At 44.6% G+C, this 22798-nt stretch overlaps 1 protein-coding gene across 1 annotated transcript in view; it reads left to right on the top strand.

Annotated features, from left to right (window-relative positions):
* The window catches only part of slc24a3 (solute carrier family 24 member 3), a 98879-nt gene extending 76675 nt beyond the window's left edge, over positions 1–22204 (top strand). Inside the window, exons 3-17 of the mRNA XM_042323571.1 lie at positions 12558–12634; positions 13474–13548; positions 13706–13790; positions 15978–16081; positions 16220–16294; positions 16805–16830; positions 16939–16992; positions 17112–17239; positions 17329–17489; positions 18544–18817; positions 19050–19216; positions 19376–19490; positions 20003–20115; positions 20916–20981; positions 21125–22204. Coding sequence (XP_042179505.1) covers positions 12558–12634; positions 13474–13548; positions 13706–13790; positions 15978–16081; positions 16220–16294; positions 16805–16830; positions 16939–16992; positions 17112–17239; positions 17329–17489; positions 18544–18817; positions 19050–19216; positions 19376–19490; positions 20003–20115; positions 20916–20981; positions 21125–21274 — 1670 coding nt within the window. The 3' untranslated portion in view covers positions 21275–22204. The remainder of the gene's footprint in view (positions 1–12557; positions 12635–13473; positions 13549–13705; positions 13791–15977; positions 16082–16219; positions 16295–16804; positions 16831–16938; positions 16993–17111; positions 17240–17328; positions 17490–18543; positions 18818–19049; positions 19217–19375; positions 19491–20002; positions 20116–20915; positions 20982–21124) is intronic.
* The last annotated feature ends 594 nt before the right edge of the window (positions 22205–22798 follow it).

The raw sequence follows: 22798 nt of genomic DNA, 5'->3' as shown, positions 1-22798 counted from the left end.
TACGAAATACAATGTGTAACGAATTTGCAATACGTATGATATGTTACAAATTTCAGTTGGTCTTGGTTAGCAAGGTGGCTAACGTTAGCAAGGTGGCTAACGTTAGCAAGGTGGCTAACGTTAGCAAGGTGGCTAACGTTAGCAAGGTGGCTAACGTTAGCAAGGTGGCTAACGTTAGCAAGGTGGCTAACGTTAAATCAAATCAAATCAAAATCAAATTTTATTTGTCACATACACATGGTTAGCAGATGTTAATGCGAGTGTAGCGAAATGCTTGTGCTTCTAGTTCCGACAATGCAGTAATAACGAACAAGTAATCTAACTAACAATTCCAAAAAAACTACTGTCTTATACACAGTGTAAGGGGATAAGGAATATGTACATAAGGATATATGAATGAGTGATGGTACAGAGCAGCATAGGCAAGATACAGTAGATGATATCGAGTACAGTATATACATATGAGATGAGTATGTAAACCAAGTGGCATAGTTAAAGTGGCTAGTGATACATGTATTACATAAGGATGCAGTCGATGATATAGGGTACAGTATCTACGTATGCATATGAGATGAATAATGTAGGGTAAGTAACATTATATAAGGTAGCATTGTTTAAAGTGGCTAGTGATATATTTACATCATTTCCCATCAATTCCCATGATTAAAGTGGCTGGAGTAGAGTCAGTGTCATTGACAGTGTGTTGGCAGTAGCCACTCAATGTTAGTGGTGGCTGTTTAACAGTCTGATGGCCTTGAGATAGAAGCTGTTTTTGAGTCTCTCGGTCCCAGCTTTGATGCACCTGTACTGACCTCGCCTTCTGGATGACAGCGGGGTGAACAGGCAGTGGCTTGGGTGGTTGATGTCCTTGATGATCTTTATGGCCTTCCTGTAGCATCGGGTGGTGTAGGTGTCCTGGTGGGCAGGTAGTTTGCCCCCGGTAATGCGTTGTGCAGACCTCACTACCCTCTGGAGAGCCTTACGGTTGAGGGCGGTGCAGTTGCCATACCAGGCGGTGATACAGCCCGCCAGGATGCTCTCGATTGTGCATCTGTAGAAGTTTGTGAGTGCTTTTGGTGACAAGCCGAATTTCTTCCTGAGGTTGAAGAGGCGCTGCTGCGCCTTCCTCACGATGCTGTCTGTGTGAGTGGACCAATTCAGTTTGTCTGTGATGTGTATGCCGAGGAGCTTAAAACTTGCTACCCTCTCCACTACTGTTCCATCGATGTGGATGGGGGGGTGTTCCCTCTGCTGTTTCCTGAAGTCCACAATCATCTCCTTAGTTTTGTTGACGTTGAGTGTGAGGTTATTTTCCTGACACCACACTCCGAGGGCCCTCACCTCCTCCCTGTAGGCCGTCTCGTCGTTGTTGGTAATCAAGCCTACCACTGTTGTGTCGTCCGCAAACTTGATGATTGAGTTGGAGGCGTGCATGGCCACGCAGTCGTCGGTGAACAGGGAGTACAGGAGAGGGCTCAGAACGCACCCTTGTGGGGCCCCAGTGTTGAGGATCAGCGGGGAGGAGATGTTGTTGCCTACCCTCACCACCTGGGGGCGGCCCGTCAGGAAGTCCAGTACCCAGTTGCACAGGGCGGGGTCGAGACCCAGGGTCTCGAGCTTGATGACGAGCTTGGAGGGTACTATGGTGTTGAATGCCGAGCTGTAGTCGATGAACAGCATTCTCACATAGGTATTCCTCTTGTCCAGATGGGTTAGGGCAGTGTGCAGTGTGGTTGAGATTGCATCGTCTGTGGACCTATTTGGGCGGTAAGCAAATTGGAGTGGGTCAAGGGTGTCAGGTAGGGTGGAGGTGATATGGTCCTTGACTAGTCTCTCAAAGCACTTCATGATGACGGATGTGAGTGCTACGGGCGGTAGTCGTTTAGCTCAGTTACCTTAGCTTTCTTGGGAACAGGAACAATGGTGGCCCTCTTGAAGCATGTGGGAACAGCAGACTGGTATAGGGATTGATTGAATATGTCCGTAAACACACCGGCCAGCTGGTCTGCGCATGCTCTGAGGGCGCGGCTGGGGATGCCGTCTGGGCCTGCAGCCTTGCGAGGGTTAACACGTTTAAATGTCTTACTCACTTCGGCTGCAGTGAAGGAGAGACCGCATGTTTTCGTTGCAGGCCGTGTCAGTGGCACTGTATTGAGAGTGCAAGGTGGCTAACGTTAGCAAGGTGGCTAACGTTAGCAAGGTGGCTAACGTTAGCAACGCTGGAGGTTAGGGTTAAGATTAGGGTTAACCATTTAATGATTAGTCCCTAACCATTTAACTAACCATGTTAAGTAGTTGCAAAGTAGCTAAAAAGTAGTAATAGTTGCAAAGGTGCTAAAATACAAAAGTTGCCCGTGATGTGATTCACATTATATGCCCACCCCAACCAACAACCCTCCTTTTACGCTTTTGCCTAAAGTAACGATCTGTTTTATGTAGCTATACCAAACTTAGCATATCATACTAATTTGAGTGTCCCTGATTTTCATTTCCTATGTTATGTCTAGTCTATGAGACCAGGCTGAAATTTGCTAAGATGTTTGTGTGTATTGTTGGATGTTTTCTGATGCTCATTTATAGAAGTTAGCGCAACACACAATCTCATCAGAATAACAACTCTGCTACAGACGCATAATGGTACATGTTTCTCTCCCTCTGCCTGTCTGTTTCTCTCTCTCTCTCTCTCTCTCTCTCTCTCTCTCTCTCTCGCTCTCTCTCTCCACATACCACTCTGGCACATAACCTTTTCTTTACAAGCATTCTACTTCCTTAAATGTGTTTGCAATTAAGCACTAGGACTGTCACGTGATTCCTCCAATCCCTCAAAACAACTCAGACACAGTACAGTAAAGTAGCATATCCCCACCCAAAATCTGTGTCCCCTTAAAAGTCCCTACACTCCACTGGGGCCTTTAGGGGGAGCAATTTAGGAGTAGGCTATTGAAGATTTGTGTTTTTCCCACCAGTTATGGTTAGGATTTGGCTTCTGATTTCCAGCTCTGTGATATATTTCTGTTGTATCAATCAAATAGCTATGCAAACTTACTATATTTTAATTGTACTTTCAGGGTAAGCCGTTTTTCATAGGATGGCTCTTGTAATCTTTTATGTTATATTATTCACCACAACGGCATTTTTGTATTCTCTTATAAGCTGCACTCTTCTGAGAGTTACTAGAGCTGTATAGGGCTTACTGGTTTACAGAGGGATTCATGTCATCTGTTCATAATTTACACACTTTCATTTAGACACCCTTGATCCTACATCTTGATCCTACATTGTGGCATAACACCGTGGGATGTAATCTGAATTTAGATAGTTAGATCATAGAGCAGCGTTTCCTCTATCATTACTTAGACAAGAGAGACCACGAGTGAGCTGGTGACGTCACTCACCTGCAGTAAACCACAAGCAATGTATCCTAATAAGGACAATACAATCCTGCAATTAGCACTCGAAAATCTATAGTGTTTGCGTCCTAGAATGTTTTGTCAGGGGCCTGTGTGCCCTGCCTGGGAACAATGCATTTAGCAGTGACTTTCTTTGTGAAACTGTACTCTTCTACTGTGTTCCTGTGGCCTAGGTCAGTGGCGCGATCTCAGCACCATGATTTCTTTCTGCGCACGTTGGCTGGCGCTCTGGTTAAATGGCAGCATTACCATGTAACCTTTCGTTGGTTGCTGGTCCCCCTGACCAAACGCGTTTCTTTCCCTCACACAGTCGACCTGTTTCCTCACGCACACAAGCCCGTGCACACAGATACAGACTCAATCCCTTTCTCTCTCTCTCTTTCTCTCTCTGACTATCTGTCGGTGTCTCACACTCGCCCTCTTGCTCTCTCTCGCTCCCTCACACTCTCTTGCTCCTCATACACGCACGCACACACACACACACCCTCCTGATGCGCTGCTGCTGACCTGATCCTTGTGTTGCATGATTTATGTTCTCTCTTCTCTGAGTCGGAAATAGACGCGTTTCCATGAATATGACGTCTCTAGGGAACAAGCCTCCTTGGAGACCGGAACGCTGTAACTTCCGACGAGGAGAAGTGCCTATTTCAGGCTGTGGCGCAGGAGCGGGCTGGAGCCTTAAACCTGTCGCCACGGATACGCTGATAATTGACAGAGATTGAACTCTCGGGGTATGGTTGCGTTACAAGTCGTATGACGCAATACTCTAATTTAGATGTTAGTTGTTCCATTAAGGGAGACGTGGAGAAGTGAATCATAATGAGTGTGGAACGTTAGATAAATATGTTGTTGAGCCTGGCATACATTATATTAGATCACGAATGGTATTAACCTCAATGAGGAAATACATGTTGAAGCATATGCAAACAAAACAAAACAATTAATAGAAAAACTAATCCATTGAATCACACTTGCTTTAATTAGTTCCAGGAAAACATGGGTTATATTATTTGAAAATCTCACACGAGAGATGACCATCCATTGTTTCACACTTTCGTGCCCACTCCATTTAATGAGTGACTAAATGATTGACAGGAGCTAATTGAGGAGTGGTGGTTTTGGCATGATCTGGGGCTCTGGATGTCTGAGTTAGTGAGCAGGGCTGTGCGAGGTCAATAACCCAGCCAGAGGAGCTCAGAGCTGGGCTAAGATGACCCATCTCACCCTCTCTCAGAGCCACCCCTGGTGCTAATTGCAGCTCATAGCTGGAGACATTCATAGGAGCACTTTGCAGAGTGGTAGAGCCGGGGGATATTCAACCTGTGTGGCTGACCCTCTCCTCTACCCTTTACTCTCATTTAATTCCTTTCCATTCCTGAGGGATGATCAGACTCAAATCCTAATGTCACAACTGGAAAGCATACCATCACTAAACTCACTCACTCTTTCCCCTTTTTCTTTCCCCCCCATCCTCTTCCCGTTTCTGCACAATTAGATGAATGTCCGACACATTAGGTAATGCCACCCAGTTGTTTTGAAGCACGTGGTGAAAATGAAATGCAACCACATGTTTCCGTGTACACATGTTTTCAGGAGCGCTATGGAGAGATGGAAAATGCAAAAGGTGGGAGGCTTTGATCCCTTTTCGAGGGTGACTGTTCATTTAGGTGTGTATGGCACGGCTGCCTTAGTTCAACTACCTTGGCTATTTCTTTATTGGTGGTCGCTTTTGTCCCATCTGGGAGCATAAGGACCACACAGCACTCAGTGGGTGTCCATAGAGGTCAGAAACAATAGTGTTTCATAGATGAGTGCTGGATTTGTGCTTCTAAAGCTGCTGGATTTTTAAAATTCATATTAAAGATGAACTTCAAAAGCCACATACAACACTGCATGACACCGCTAATACAACATGCACACATATGCATACACCTGATCCACCGTACACTGGCACGTGTGTGTGTGAGTAATTTGGGCTTGCAGGCACAATCTGTATTCATATAGCACATTTAAAACAAAGCATGTGCAATCCAATGTGCTTCCCCCAAAGGATATAAACTATAAATAGGTGTGTATGCGTTCTGTGTGACACGGAAGACAGCTAGCTCTGTTCTCTCTCTAACAATGCACCTCTATATTCCCATCGCGAAAGTAAACAAACCACACCACCAGGTGAAAACCTTCAATGTGGTCTTTTCTACTGTTCAAACCTCCTGAGATCTCTGTAATGATGCAGAGAATTTGGAGGACTCGTCTCTCTATCTCTCTCCAACACACCGCCTTATGTAATGATTGTGATGCTTATGTAAGAAGAGAGAGAGAGTAGTGAAGTCTCTGTTGTTCCTCAGCAGCCCTCTGCCCCCAGCAAGCCATCACAGCTCACAGCTCAGTTCAATCCTGCCTGATCCAGTCCAGATTTCAAAGTCAGGGATTTGAGGTGTGTGTGTGTGTGTGTGTGTGTGTGTGTGTGTGTGTGTGTGTGTGTGTGTGTGTGTGTGTGTGTGTGTGTGTGCGCACCATCCACACTGTGATGCCACACAGAAGTGACAGGTTATCTTAACTTCACATACTGTCCCATGGAGCAAAGTTATCACTGATTTAAAACCCCTCTCACACAACAAACCACAAAGCCCTATCAGAGGTGTTGGCTTCTTTTTTTTTTACTTACACTGAACAAAAATATAAACGCAACATATAAAGTGTTGGTCCCATGTTTCATGAGCTGAACTAAAAGATCCCCAAAATGTTCCATAAGCACAGAAGGCTTATTTCTCTCAAATTATGTGCACAAATTTGTTTAAATCCCTCTTAGTGAGCATTTCTCTTTTGCCAAGACAATCCATCCACCTGACAGGTGTGGCATATCAAGAAGCTGACACAGGTGCACCTTGTGCTGGGGACAGTAAAAGGCCACTCTAAAATGTGCAGTTTTATCACACAACACAATGCCACAGATGTCTCATATTTTGAGGGAGCGTGCAATTGGAATGCTGACTGCAGGAATGTCCTCCAGAGCTGTTGCCAGAGACTTTAATGTTAATTTCTCTACCATAAGCCGCCTCCAAAATCGTTTTAGAGAAATTGGCTGTACATCCAATTGCCTCACAACCGCAGACAATGTAAATGGGGTCATGTGGGCGAGCAGTTTGCTGATGTTAACGTTGTGAACAGAGTGCCCCATGGTGGCGGTGGGGTTATGGTATGGGCAGGCATAAGCTATGGACAACGAAAACAATTGCATTGTAATTGATGGCAATTTGAATGCACAGAAATACCGTGACGAGATCCTGATGCCCATTGTGAGGCCCATTTCTTTTAAGGTATCTGTGACCAAATGATGCATATCCATTTTCCCAGTCATGTGAAATCCATAGACTGGGGCCTAATGAAATGATTTCAATTGACTGATTTCCTCATATGAACTGTAACTCAGTAAAATCTTTGAAATGTTCCGTTTTATATTTTTGTTCAGTATATATTTAACCATGCCTGAAACCTTCAGAAGAAATCGATTGAGGAGCTGAAAGGTTTGACTTCTAGCTTGACAATGCAATAAACCAAAGAGGTGTTCAACAGTCTTAAACTATACAATAACTACAACCACCTCTGAAGCCTTAATGTATTGGATTGGAATTATGTGTCCAAATGAAAAAGCTTTCCAGATGACTTTTAACATTGGAATCGATTGCTCTTTGACCCTTGGTTATAGTAACCATCATGTTGTATGAGAGAGTCTGTGGAGCGTGTGCGTTTATCTCGTGCTAGCTACTATGTGTAACGTGCTTTCGAGTAAAACCAAATCGTATCTTACCTCTCTGACGGTTTTTAAGAGCAGATACAACAGCCGTAGCTCCTCTATCACCCCTTACAGCACTTTGTGTTGTCCTAATACCATGTCATTCTCCCTAGCCATACCAGAGGATCAAGCTTTTTCCAGTATGGCACTACGCACTTAGCCAGACTGTTGCAGTAGGTACAATAGAATCGGTTATGTATTTCCAGCAATGGTTAATGCAGCCGAAAGCATATTGTTTTGAGCCGTCAGACAGGACATTGAGTAGACTTTAGCGTAGGGATTTAAACTCGAGGATGTCTAAATAAGGGCCAGGACACTGAAAGCTATTACTGTGGCATCAGAATATTTACAGAATCTATGATGAGATTACTCGCGGGGTGTGTGTATGAGATGCCTCATCTCCATGGTAACAATAACTTTTTCTACATGGGGTGGGGTCTCGGTCAGCGGTTACTGTAATGTATGTGGAGCTTTGTCCTTCCTGCAGGGGTGTTCTTTCCCGGTGCCAGGCTGAGCAGAGATGAGTCTCTGTGGGCATGACCTGTCAGACTAGCCCCCTCTCCTCTCCAGCCCTCCACACGCGCTCTCTTCTCCAGCCCTGCACCCTCACACCGCTTAGGGCTTAATCCTAACTGGGAAACGGATGCGTAAGTTTTATGGAAATAAAAATGTATTGGTTCTATGTGATTTTTAATTTAGGACTCAAACCTTGTGTGTAAAATATGTATGCGTATGCTTTCATACGGCTTCAAAATAAAGTGCAAAGATCCTCTGTATGGAGTGGTAAGACTAGGGAGAATTAAGGTCAAAGATGCCCCAAAACATGGTACAATCTGTCTGGGCTATCTCTTTTCAATGAGGGATTTATTCAGTTGATTCATGGACAGAATTGACCCTAACCCTGGCCACTACCACCACATTTAACCATGGCAAGGTGACTGGAGATAATGCCAAATACAAACAGTGTAGTTATTCCCTCCGTAAGGCAATCAAAAAGGCAAAACGTCAATACAGAGACAAAGTGGAGTCGCAATTCAACGGCTCAGACATGAGATGTATGTGGCAGGGTCTACAGACAGGAAAACCAGGCACGTCACAGAAACCGACATCTTGCTTCCAGATAAGCTAAACACCTTTTTCGCCCCACCTTGAGGATAAAACAGTGCCACCGACGCGGCCAGCTACCAAGGACTGTGGGCTCTCCTTCTCCATGGCTGACGTGATTAAGACATTTAAGTGTGTTGTCGTGTCTTTGGCTATGCCGGATTAAGTGATATGACATGCTATTCTATAAAATCCTTTCTCTGTAATTAATATTACCTGATTGAGCTAATTATGTAAATGTAATTAACTAGAGAGTCGGGGCACCACAAAATAATATTTATAGAGCTGTTATCTTCCGAATAAACTCTTAAAGACCTAGTAATATTTTACATCAATAGCAGTCAATATTAATCGTCACCTTAATTCAGTCTCATCTGAAAGATGTCAATTCTTGGTTATCTTCACGAACCCTGGCTAACAAGTTGAATCAGCAATGCAAAATTGGGTTCAATTATTTATTTACTAAATACCTAACTAATCATACAGAATTACATATACAAAGAATGAATCATACCTTGATTACAAATAACGTCATAAAGGAAAACGTCCCTGGCGGGTGGAACAGATGTGACAGCTGGTTACACAAAAGAAAAGGGGCTGGGTTTGAGTGAAAGAGTGGAAAGACTAAGAGACAAAGGGAGAAGCTGTGCTATTGTAAATACAGTATCTTATGCATTCTAAATTACCGCCCATTTGGAAAAGGAAAATGCAATAAATATTTACTCTGAGCTGCGCTTCGGTAGGTTGGTGGTAGATGGAAGGCCTTGTTGCCAAACCGAGTCCTTTGTCCTTTAAAGAATGTCTCTGGTGGTCAATTGGATACTCTGTAGTAACGTCGTTGTGTGATAGATGGGCTACTCTGTCTGTTCTTTCCTAGACCACATTTGCAGCTACTGTTGCTAACTCAACGGCTAGGAGGTATCATCACTTCTGTAGTGAATAAGAGTTCAAAGTTTATACCATTCGCAACCAAAGCGCACGCTGAGGTTGGCTTAGTTCTGTAGTTGACATGTTAGTCCTTTTAACGCAGAGACTGCAGACCTCACGTACTTGGAACGGGAGATTATATTGTCGTCAAGGGCTTATATAGTGGAGGGAGAAGGGCGTGTTTCACAGTCTACAGCCCATGTCTCTTCACAGGGGCGGGCCACTGATTGAGCAGAGCCCTAACCTTATGAAAACCCAAATCTCTCATTTGGAAGCTAAAATTACATTTCATCTCTTCACCAATAATTTTATATTCAAACATTTAAATTGAACAACAATTCCATGTGAATCCGATAACTATAATGTGCAGACTTTCCACTGTAGAGTTTATGACATCTTATCTTTGAGAAGAATTTCTCAGAGGACAACCGAACTGACATCATATTCATTAAGTACCACCGCATATGTTCAATTGGTCGGATTACCAGAATATAGTTCATTTCCCCCCACCTTCTGATGTTCCCAGAATCTCTATGTTAACCAAGGGGTTTTCAAATTTCACATCAGTAGGGTAGAGAGAGGGAAAAGGGGGAAGAGGTATTTATGACTGTCATAAACCTACCCCCGGGCCAACGTCATGACAGTGTTAACCCTCGAAGGTCCAGACTGTATCCCTAGCCGCTTCCCCAGAGCATGTGCAGACCAGCTGGCTGGTGTGTTATGGACATATTCAATCTCTCCGTATCCCAGTCTGCTGTACCCAAATGCTTCAAGATGTCTGCCATTGTTCCTGTACCCAAGAAAGCAAAGGTAATTGAACTAAATGCCTATCGCCCTGTAGCACTCACTTCTGACATCATGAAGTGCTTTGAGAGACTAGTCAAGGATCATAGCAGCTCTACCTTACCTGACACCCTAGACCCATTTCAATTTGCTTACCACCCTAATTGATTCACAGATGATGCAATCGCCATTGCACTGTACACTGCCCTATCCCATCTGGACAAGAGGAATACCTATGTAAGAATGCTGTTCATTGACTACAGTTCAGCATTCAACACCAAAGTACCCTCCAAGCTCATCGTTAAGCTCGGGGCTCTAGGTCTGAACCCCGCCCTGTGCAACTGGGTCCTGAACTTCCTTACAGGCCCCCCCTGGGTGGTGGAGGTAGGAAACAAAACCTCCACTTCACTGATCCTCAACACTGTACTCCCTGTTCACCCATGACTGCGTGGCCACGCACACACCTCCAACTCAATCAACAAGTTTGCAGAGGACACAACAGTAGTAGGCATGATTAACAATAATGACGAGGCAGCCTACAGGGAGGAGGTGAGGGCCCTGGGAGTGTGGTCACAGGAAAATAACCTCTCACTCAATGTAAACAAAACAAAGGAGCTGATCGTGGACTTCAGGAAACAGCAGAGGGAGCACGCCCCTATCCACATTGACGGGACCGCAGTGGAGAAGGTGGAAAGCTTCAAGTTTCTCTGAGTACACATCACAGACAAACTGAAATAGTCCACCCACACAGACAGTGTGGTGAAGAAGCGCCTCTTCAACCTCAGGAGGCTGAAGAAATTTGGATTGGCACCTAAAACCCTCACAAACTTCTATAGATGCACAATTGTATCACCGCCTGGAACGGCAACTGCACCGCCCGCAACCGTAGGACTATCCAGAGGGTGGTGCGGTTTGACCAATGCATCACAGGGGCACACTACCTGTCCTCCAGGACACCTACAGCACCCAATGTCACAGGAAGGCCAAAAGGATCATCAAGGACAACAACCCCCCGAGCCACTGCCTGTTCACCCCGCTATCATCCAGAAGGCGAGGTCACTACAGATGCATTAAAGCTGGGATCGAGAGACAGAAGCTGTGTTTCAATCTCAAGGCCATCAGACAGTTAAATAGCCATCACTAGACCCTAGAGGCTGCTGCCCTATATACATAGACTTGAAATCACTGGCCACTTTAGTAATGTTTACATATTTTGAATTACTCATCTCATATGTATATACTGTATTCTATTCTACTGTATTTTAGTCTATGCCACTCCGACATTGCGCGTCCAAATATTTATATATTCTTAATTCTATTCATTTATTTCAGATTTGTGTGTATTGTTAGATATTACTGCACTGTTAGAGATAGAAACACAAGCATTTCGCAATTACATCAGCTTAATGTGTATGTGACCAATAATTGTATTTTATTTTTTACCAAGAATCACTGAACTAAGCTGAAGTGAACTCCAACACAAAATTGGGTAAGGGAGCCATCTTCTTTACCTACGTGTCTAGCCAACTGTTGTTTTGGTGTTTGTTGATGTCTTTATTTGTTTGTTGTTGGTTGGAGTCTGGTTGAGGTATTTGTAATTATTCGCACCGTGTGTGTGCCTGTGTGTGGAGCTTTGTTTAGTGAAGCCATACTTGCTAGTTGCGCTGTTGGCAGCAGGGTTGGTTGGGTGAGTGGCTCCCTGAGTGATTGCCCTGTATGAGAGTGGGCAGCACTGGGCACAGAGTGGGCACTAGCCCTACCACTGGTTGCTTTGGCTGCAGAGCCACAGTGTGAAATACATTCCAGTGTGTTGCTGACCTGCCAACTGAATGGTACAGTAGTGCCTACTGGGAGAATATCTCTGTACTGTACTAAAAGGATGGTGGGAGGAAGGGATGGATTGAGGGTTTTGAAGCCAGGTTTTCTAACCATGATCGTACTATGTAGTTGATTCAGCTTACTGGAACACACTATTTGAAAGCCACTCTGGACAATAGTATCTGTTAAATGATTAAAATGGGAATGTAAAATTGGAAGGAGGTAGGGAGATAGATATTATACACTTTCTAAGGGACGAGGTCATTAAAATCGAACACAACGATGTGTCTTACAACCCTACACAATTCACACATCCTCACCCCTTCTTTTCTCTCTCTCTCTCTCTCTCTCTCTCTCTCTCTCTCTCTCTCTCTTTCGGGCCTTGTCAGTTCTTATGAGCTGAAATGGTTTTGTTCGGGCACTGAGGGCAGGCTGAAGCTCGCTGACTCACACAACCTCTTGGGTGTTCAGAGGGAGAATGTCACTGCACATTGTGCAGCCATCAACACGCACATACATTCACACACACGGCTCTCCTTACAAATACACACAAACAAACACGCCCTGGCATGTGTGCGTGTACACACACACTCATGGCAATGCTATTTTTAGGTCCTGTCACTCAAATGGACTGTGTATGATAGTGCCACTGCACAAGTTTCTGCTGCATTAAATGAGACAGTGTTTTCACAGTAATATTGTGTGTGTTTTCTCTCCAGCACTACATGAGTTCCCCACAGACCTGTTCACCAACAAGGAGCGCACTGAGGGAGCGGTGGCCTTACATGTCCTATTTGTGAGTGTAACCCCCCCTGCCATTGACCGTGTGATGCAATGCATTGACAAGCAGGATTGCGTCTTTAACACAGTTGCAGAGGTGGAAAACATACCCAGTTGTCATAAAAGTAAAGATACCTTAATAAAAATTGACTCAAGTAAAAGTGAGTCACCCAGTAAAATACTACTTAAGGAAAATATACTTAAGTATCAAAAGTAAAAGTATAAATAATTTAACATTCCTTATATTAAGCAAAACAGACGTCACTATTTTCTTGTTTTATTATTATATGGATAGCCACGGGCACACTCCAACACTCCAACACTCGGACATCATTTTTAAACGAAGCATTCGTGTTTAGTGAGTCCGCCAGATCAGTGACAGTATGGATGACCAGGGACGTTCTCTTGATAAGTGTGTGAATTGGACAAATGTTTTGTCCTGCTAAGCATTCGAAATGTAACTAGTACTTTTGGGTGTAAGGAAAAATGTATGGAGTAAAAAAGTACATAATTGTCTTTAGTAAAAGATACACCAAAAAACGACTTAAGTAGTACTTTAAAGTATTTGTGCTTAAATCATTTACACCACGGCAAAGTTGCCTAGCCATCATAAAGAGGGCAGCGTCTCTCTGGCAGTCTTGGGTGCCAGATGTTGTATAGAGACTTAGCTGGCATATGAGGCCACTGGCACAGAGAGTCTCAGCTTAGGATACCTCCTCAGAAAAAACTGACACATTGGGACACTATCACTGCATCACATGGGGATCTGAAAGGTTCCAGAACACTGCTGAGATTTGTTTGTTCTTATATGTGCATGCATGTTCTGACGATTTGTTATGTGTAATTCCTCTATAGGCAATGTACATGTTCTATGCACTGGCCCTAGTGTGTGATGACTACTTTGTTCCGTCTCTGGAGAAGATATGCGAGGTAAGAATGTAACACACTATTCTGTAACAGGGTCGGGGTCAATTCAACTGGAATTAATTTTAAGCACACAATTCAAGATGTGCTTTCTACTCCCCCTATACTCACTCTCTTTCTCTCTCTCTATCTCTCTCTGCCTCTGTCGCTCTGGCTATCTCAGCGTCTTCATCTTAGTGAGGATGTGGCAGGTGCAACCTTCATGGCGGCCGGCAGCTCAGCTCCTGAACTCTTCACCTCTGTCATCGGTGAGACGTACAGACACGTAGATGGACACATCCACATCTTTCATTGGACACACACATACTTTTTTTATGTTTTACTTTATCAGCAGTCCCAGTATGTTTTAAAGAGTGATAGTGATATGCAGTACCTTCAGGAAAGTATTCAGAACCCTTAACTTTTTCTACATTTTATTAGATCACAGCCTTATTCTAAAATTGATTTCTAAAAAATCTCATCCATCTCGAACACAATATCCCATAATGACTTTTTTTCTGCTAATTTATTTTATTACAAAAACCTGAAATATCACATTTACATAAGTATTCAGACTCTTTACGCAGTACTTTGTTGAAGCACCTTTGACAGCAATTACAGCCTTGATTCTTCTTGGGTATGACGCTACAAGCTTGGCACACCTGTGTTTGGGGTGTTTCTCTGCAGATCCTTTCGAGCTCTGTGAGGTTGGATGGGGAGCGTCGCTGCACAGCTATTTTCAAGTCTCTCCAGAGATGTTCGATCGGGTTCAATTCCGGGCTCTGGCTGGGCCACTCAAGGACATTCAGAGACTTGTCCCGAAGCCACTCCTGCATTGTCTTGGCTGTGTGCTTAGGGTTGTTGTCCTGTTGGAAGGTGAAACTTCACCCCAGTCTGAGGTCCTGAGCGTTCTGGAGAAGGTTTTCATCAAGGATCTCTCTGTACTTTGCTCTGTTCATATTTCCCTCGATCCTGACTAGTCTCCTAGTCCCTGCCGCTGAAAAACATCCCCACATCTACCACCCCCATGCTTCACCGTAGGGATGGTGCCAGGTTTCCTCCAGACGTGACGCTTGGCATTCAGGCCAAAGAGTTCAATCTTTGTTTCATCAGACCAGAGAATCTTGTTTCTCATGGTCTGAGAGTCTTTAGGTGCCTTTTGGTAAACTCCAAGTGGGTTGTCATGTGCCTTTTACTGAGGAGTGGCTTCCGTCTGGCCACTCTACCATAAAGGCCTAATTGGTGCAGTGCTGCATAGATGGTTGTTCTCCCATTTCAACAGAGGAACTCTAGAGCTCTGTCAGTGACCATCGGGTTCTTGGTCACCTCCCTGACCAAGGCCCTTCTCCCCTGATTGCTCAGTTTGGCCGGGCGGACAGCTCTAGGAAGGGTGTTGGTGGTTCCAAACTTCTTTAATTTAAGAATGATGGAGGCCACTGTGTTCTTTGGGACCTTCAATGTTGCAGACATGTTTTGGTACCCTTCCCCAGATCTCTGCCTCGACACAATCCTGTGTCGGAGCTCTACGGACAATTCCTTCATCCTCATGTCTTGGTTTTTGCTCTGACATGCACTGTCAACTGTGGGACCTTATATGGACAGGTGTGTGCCTTTCCAAATCATGTCCAATTAATTGAATTTACCACAGATGGACTCCAATCAAGTTGTAGAAACATCTCAAGGATGATCAATGGAAGGGCCTCCCGAGGGGCACAGCGGTCTAAGGCACTGCATCACAGTGCTAGAGGCATCACTACAGATCTGGGTTTGAGCCCGGGCTGTGTCGCAACCGGCCGCGACTGGGAGACGATCAGGCGGTGCACAATTGGCCCAGCGTCATCCGGGTTAGGGGAGGGTTTGGCCGGCCGGGATGTCCTTGTCCCTGTGGCGGGCCGGGCACATGCACGCTGACACCGTCATCAGTTGGACGGTGTTTCCTCTGACAAATTGGTGTGCCTGGCTTCCGGGTTAAGAGAGCAGTGTGTCAAGAAGCAGTGTGGCTTGGCAGGGTCATGTTTCAGAGGCTGCGTGGCTCTCGACCTTAGCCTCTCCCGAGTCTGTACGGGAGTTGCAGCGAAAAGTAGTATTAAAAAAAGGATGATCAATGGAAACAGGGTGCACCTTAGCTGAATTTCAAGTCCCATAGCAATGGTTCTGAATACTTATGTAAATAAGGTATTTCTGTTTTTTTGTTTTGAATACATTTTTCCAAAATGTCTAAAAATCTGTTTTCGCTTTGTCATTGTGGGTCATTGTGTGTAGATTGCTGATTGCAAATTGTTTTATTTAATCCATTTTAGAATAAGGCTGTAACGTAACAAAATATAGAAAAAGTCAAGGGACACTATGTTGGCCATGTCAATACTTTACATGTACAAGCTTGTAACACTCCATTTTTATACTCCATTACCAACCATTGTATAACTTCTGTTCTCTTTCTTTCTGTCCCTGTGCAGGTGTGTTTATCACTAAAGGGGATGTGGGGGTGGGCACGATTGTGGGCTCCGCCGTCTTCAATATCCTCTGCATTATCGGAGTGTGTGGAATATTTGCTGGCCAGGTAGGTTTCTGTACCTTGACTTGCTCAGGTATACACACATACACTGGAAGGGATGAATACCCCGGGTTAAAATGTTGTCTATTCCACTCTCTCCCATTCTCTTTATCTTTTTTCTCTCTCTCTCTTTCCCACTCTCAGGCGGTGCATCTGTCTCGTTGGTCTCTTCTGAGAGACTCCGTGTACTACACCCTGTCCATCGCTGCTCTCATAGTGGTGAGTGGTGCCTGACCATTGCAAACCAGTGAAGTGAGCCTTCATGGCTCTGCATGGTCAATCCGACATCTGCAGAAGTCAGACCATTCCTACTCCTTGCGCTTCGTAGAGCAGAGCTGTTGTGAAGGAAGTTGTCAAGGAAGCGAGTTTATGTTTACACAGGACATCCCGCCCCCACCTACCATCAACCAATCATGTCAATGCGGAACTATATGGAGCCCTCCGCATTGTTACAAAATTTGGGAGGTGCACGGCAATGCGGTACGGAGCTCAATTGGGCCTCCAGAGGCTCCGTAATTGTGTCATACCCTCCATACGGAGCCTCCGGGTCGCAATCCCAGAGTAGGATTTGGATTTTAGTATGTTGCATCCTGTTGATCAGAGGGTGCAACTACAGTGGATCCATACAGTGCTGTTTACATCAGAGAATGGTGAACCACAATGTTTTTTTACCGTACTTCCAGGCATTCTTCCAAGTGTTCAGTATCATTCTTCTTTTTCTCCTTACAGTTCATATATGATGAAAAGGTTTCGTGGTAAATATTGCTTTCCCTTTCTTGTGTATACAGTACATATGTTATGTGTTGTATTGTATAGCTGTTAAAAATCTGCTTCAATTGAATCCCTCTTGATGTTTGTTCCAGGTGGGAGTCTCTGACACTGGTTCTGATGTATTTCGGCTACATTTTGATAATGAAGTAAGTCTTGTGTCTGAAACCATCGGTGCACACTTCAAAACAATGAAGTCGGATCCACGTCCTTGTTCTGTCCCTCTTTGTCTAGGTTTAACTGTTGCGTTGTTCGTTTCTGTGTATAGGTTTAACTCGAACATTGTGCGCTTCCTGGAGAGGCGGAAGAAGAACTCGTCCAGCCTGGGGAACGGCACAGCCAGTAACGCCGACCTGGATGACAACTGTGATGCCAGCTCTGTCCTGCTGAAGAAAGGTATGGTCTGCCTGTTCTGTCATACGTGTGTCTGTGTGTGTGTGTTTGCATCATGTCTCTCTCTCTCTTTCTCTCACGCTCTCTTGTAGCTAACTTACACAGAAAGCAGTCAGTGTTGATGGTAGATGAGTTGCTATCAGCCTACCCCCACCAGCTGTCCTTCTCTGATGCCGGCATGAGGATCATGATCACCAGCCACTTCTCCCCTCGCACCCGCCTCACCATGGCCTCACGCATGCTCATCACTGAGGTAGGACCACACAGACACACACACACACACACACACACATAAACACAAGCACACCACACCATGGCCTCATGCATGCTCATCACTGAGGTAGGACCACACACACACACACACACACCTCACCTTGGCCTCATGCATGCTCATCACTGAGGTAGGACCACACACACACACACACACACACACACACCTCACCATGGCCTCATGCATGCTCATCACTGAGGTAGGACCACACAGACACACACACACACACACACACATAAACACAAGCACACCTCACCATGGCCTCATGCATGCTCATCACTGAGGTAGGACCACACACACACACACACACACACACACACACCTCACCATGGCCTCATGTATGCTCATCACTGAGGTAGGACCACACACACACACACACACACACACACACCTCACCATGGCCTCATGTATGCTCATCACTGAGGTAGGACCACACACACACACACCCGCCTCACCATGGCCTCACATGCTCATCACTGAGGTAGGAACACACACACACACACACACAAACACACCTCACCATGGCCTCATGCATGCTCATCACTGAGGTAGGACCACACACACACACACACACCTCACCATGGCCTCATGCATGCTCATCACTGAGGTAGGACCACACAGACACAAACACACACACACACACACTTTCCCATGGCCTTCTGCACACGTGGGTATTTCTATTTGCTGTGTGGGTATGAAGAAATGATATTCTTACAGCATACTTGTGCTGTACAAACATGTTCAGAAAATGGCATGTGTTTGTACAGTATAGGCTATGACTAGAGACCTGTTTTTTGGTAAGTCATGTCATATGACATGGATTTTAACAATTATTTTAAGCCTTTTCCAGAAATGGGAATTAGACCAAAAACTGAAAGCAATTTTCTGAGGGTGGTGCTGGTGGTGCTATCTGACATTAAAAGAAAAGGGGATAGTTTGATGAAAAAGATTTAAATAAAGTTTAAAATCCAGGTCATGTGACATGATTAACCAAAACACAGGGCCTTAGCTATGACGTGTGCATGCATTTGTGCAGAGACAGCGTCTGATTAGCACACGGCCGTTCACGAACGGAGACTCGGAGGTCACGGTGAAAGTCGGCGGTAGGCGGGGCCTGGAGAATGGACTGGGCGGGCCCGAAAGGGGCGTCAATGGTCGCCGTGGTCACCATGGAGAGGACGACAGGGGAGGGGTGGAGTCTGGCAACGAGACGGAAAACGAGAACGAAGACAATGAGAATAATGAGAATGATGACGAAGAGGAGGAGGAGGAAGAAGGGGAGGGACCTTTCGTACCCTTTCATGCCCCAGGTATAATTTTTTAAATAACATTAAAGGGTTTCAAACCATTTTCAGTCTCTCTGAGCTCTCTTTATTATGTTGGTCAGCCACATTCACACCCACCTACAGGTATTTTTACATTTCCTCAATAAAAGCATCACACAATGTAATCTAAGCAAAGAACACATTGAAACTACATCTCTTCTTCCTTTCTCTATCTTTCTCTCTCTCTCTCTCTCTCTCTCTCTCTCTCTCTCTCTAGCTGGGTGCTGTAATAAGATCAAGTGGCTGTTGGCCTGGCCTCTGTGCCTGCTCTTGTTCTTCACGGTGCCTAACTGTGCCACCCCTCGCTGGGAGAGATGGTTCATGGTCTCCTTCGTCAACTCCACCCTCTGGATTGCTGGCTTTTCCTATGTCATGGTCTGGATGGTGAGGACACAGACACAGACACAGACACAGACAGACAGACAGACAGACAGACAGACAGACAGACAGACAGACAGACAGACAGACAGACAGACAGACAGACAGACAGACAGACAGACAGACAGACAGACAGACAGACTGATGTGTGTCTATTCCCTTCAGGTGACAGTGATCGGGTTTACTCTGGGTATCCCTGATGTTATCATGGGAATCACCTTCCTGGCAGCTGGCACCAGCGTCCCTGATTGCATGGCCAGTCTTATAGTGGCACGGCAAGGTGAGGACGCACAGAGTACTTTCTCTACCAGGCTGTTTGCATTGCTGCTCACCTGCCCCATGAACCAACACCCAGGAATCAAACAGCTCCATACGGTCTGTGTACCTGGTCAACAGAGAGAGGGGAAAGAGAGAAGGGATGAGGCAGTCTGGGTGTCACCCAGGTCCCCTCCCAACCTCTGTGACAGAGTCGTGTGGCAGTGACAGAAGAAAACACAGTGTGGTTCCTTCCTCCATTTTTTAAATCTGTGTTAATTCCCACTCCCCCTGTCAAATATTCATCAGTCTGTCTGAGAGGGGGAAATGGGAACCACATTCCCTGACAGTCTGTTTGTTGTTGTTGTGTTTGTTGTTTGTGGCAACCTGAATACCTCAGCAAGTTGGAATTCTTTATTGATGTTACAGATGTTTACCAACATCTCTCTCTCTCTCTCTGCCTCCCTCTCCCTCCTTCTGTCTTTTGATTTATATTTCTCGGCCTATGACTCATCTCTCTCTTTCTCTCTCTCTCAGGTCTCGGGGACATGGCTGTGTCTAACTCTATAGGCAGTAATGTGTTTGATATCCTTATTGGACTGGGACTACCCTGGGCCCTGCAGACCCTAGCCATCAACTACGGCTCCTACGTAAGTAGCAAACACCATTTCTCCTAACCCTGACTGTGTACGGTCTTTAGTAAACCTCTACTAGCAATACACAATCAAAACTGGCATGTACAACCCCTATGACACTTAGACATGCTCGGCCTATTCTGAAAAGGTCATTTTGATGTTGCTTTATCATGTGAGAGATGACACAATTGATCTTCTGTCCAGAGCCCTCTCTGCTCATGTCACATGGTACCAATGGTATGTAGGTTTATATACAATATTAGTCATGTCATGCTAACATAGCCATTGGAGCATGTGTTATTTGTGATCTCTGTAGATAAACATATCTTCCAGCTTGGCATGGGAGGGAGATGGTCCTAACAGCTGAAAGAGGGAGGAGAAAAGTAGCTGCCGGCAGTTCAAGTCAAATATAGAGCTGAGTGCACCTGCAGCCCATAACCCCACTAGATCAAACACACGTGGGGGTGCTGTGAAGGAATGCCTACATACAGCTTTGCTGCTTTTGGAGTGTGACATGATTATTCTGAATGAAGGCTTTGACTGTGTGTTAAAGAATCGAGCTGTGTATTGAGGGTGTAGAAGAGGATACACAGAGAACAGCTGATGTACTGTATTCATTTCAGAAGGGCTCGAATTCAAAAGAGATGGCGTCCTTCTAATGCATCAGTTTGGTCGTGTAAAGTTGGTGTTGGTTTTCAAACTGTTATTCTCTTTTGGAAATAGCAGGTGTACACTTTACACTGGTGCAAAAGTGTTGTAAATCAGTTCCCAACCCCGTGGTCTATCCTCTTCTGTTTAACCCGTTCTTCTCTTAGATTCAACTGAACAGCAAAGGGCTCATCTTCTCTGTGGGACTTCTGTTGGGGTCTGTGTTCCTCACGGTGAGTGACCTTTTAGTACTTTTTAAAACACTCAAATGTACTTGTGTTTTGTATTTTATACAGTTTATGCACAATTGAATTTAAATTGAGCAACTATAGATATAATTTCTTCATCTCTTCCCAACTCTCTCTCTCTCTCTCAGGTCCTGGGGGTACATCTGAACGGGTGGAAACTGGACCGTCGTCTGGGCCTGGTGTGTCTGTTCATGTACTCCATCTTTCTCTGCTTCTCCATCCTCATAGAGTACAACATCTTCACTTTCGTCAACCTGCCCACCTGCAGAGACCGCTGAGGCTCGCTTTTCTCTCCTCTTTCTCCTCTCTGTCGCCCCCTGTCTGTCTGCGGCTCAGATCTTTTTTTTTTTATTGTTCAAAGCATTCGTTTTTGAATTTCGTCTCTTTTCTTTATGGTCAGTGTAATATGGAGCAGCCCTGGTGTGTGGGGTTGTTTTTAAACAGGAGAGGAGATGATTGGGCACACACATGCGGGAGCACAAACTGACTTGTAAAAAGCTCTCACGAGGACTCGTCGACTACTGCCTGCTTTGATGTGAAGATTGTTTTTGTTTGGGATTTTTTTTTGTAAAGGTGATTGAAACTGCGTTATATTCTACAGTGTGATCTTGATTATATTTTAGAATGTAATGTGTTTAATAGCTGCTAACTGGCTTAGAGGATAGCCGGCCTGAAGAAAATTGATAGTCTACTGGAATAGTGTTGTTCTTTGAACAATATTAGCAATGATTCTCATGGTTGATCATGTCAATGGAAATCATTTAAGGTGAAAGTGCCAGGTGACTTGATGTAAATAGTTGACAGAGGACATTTAGCTGGATGACACCCCAGACTTCTCATCATGATCTGTGGGCATTACCCCCCCCCCCAATCTACACACACACACAGACACTGTTGTTGAGCAGCAGTATGTACACAAAGATACTTTTTAACATCGCTTAAGCAGCTTTTATTGATTCTGTCCCTTTTGATTTAATGTATAGGGTCGATTTCAGGAGAGGACAGGATAAATGGAGTGCATTTGGTTGGAATAGGCAACAGCAATATGAGGTCAGATATGCTATACTGTTGGAAAGTGAAAGATATCTCTAAAATATAATGAAATGTGTTGAATTAGGGCTTTTGTACATTCTTACCCTTTGTAAATACACCCAGACGACAGATATTTTATTTATTAACTTATTGAACATTATTTATGCATATTTGGAGGGGGGTCTGCATTTTAAATCCAAACCAACCCATATTGGTCTCAAAGATTAGTTCTTTTTGGAGATACTGTCTGCAGAGCTTAGTGACACCAATACTTCTTGGCATGTTGTGAGACTCAAGTCAAAAGTCACTTTTAGGAAAAACATCCTTTCAACACTCTTTTGACTCTTGCAAGTGAGGAATTTCTACTTAAGTTATTCTGAACATTTACTTTGTGATGGACTTAATTGAGATGGTAACAATTTATGGAAGAAAATGTATTGTTCCTTAGCAAGTCAAACCTCTTCAGTGAGAATTTATTTACACTGAGGTATATTATTTGTGGTACCTATCCAAGGTGGGAGACTCTGTTTCAATGGCCATGAGTGTCCCTACTTGCTGATTGTTAGGACAATCTCCTGGTAAAATGAAGCAAGCGATTGTGAAAAAGAGTGAACTCCTTTTTTCCCACTCATGTAGCTCAAGAGAATGAGATGTGCTGCTACCTAGGGGCACAACCATGAACAACAGCACACTATTGGATTCCTACAGACTTTCTCCTATTCAAAGTAACTTTTACCAAATGTACATTGCCTGGAAGGACTTCCTGTTTA

This window comes from Oncorhynchus tshawytscha, linkage group LG06, assembly GCF_018296145.1.
Source record: "Oncorhynchus tshawytscha isolate Ot180627B linkage group LG06, Otsh_v2.0, whole genome shotgun sequence".
NCBI classification, from domain to species: Eukaryota; Metazoa; Chordata; class Actinopteri; order Salmoniformes; family Salmonidae; genus Oncorhynchus; species Oncorhynchus tshawytscha.
Note: the sequence above shows the minus strand (reverse complement) of the source record. Positions and strands in the feature narration are given on the sequence as shown.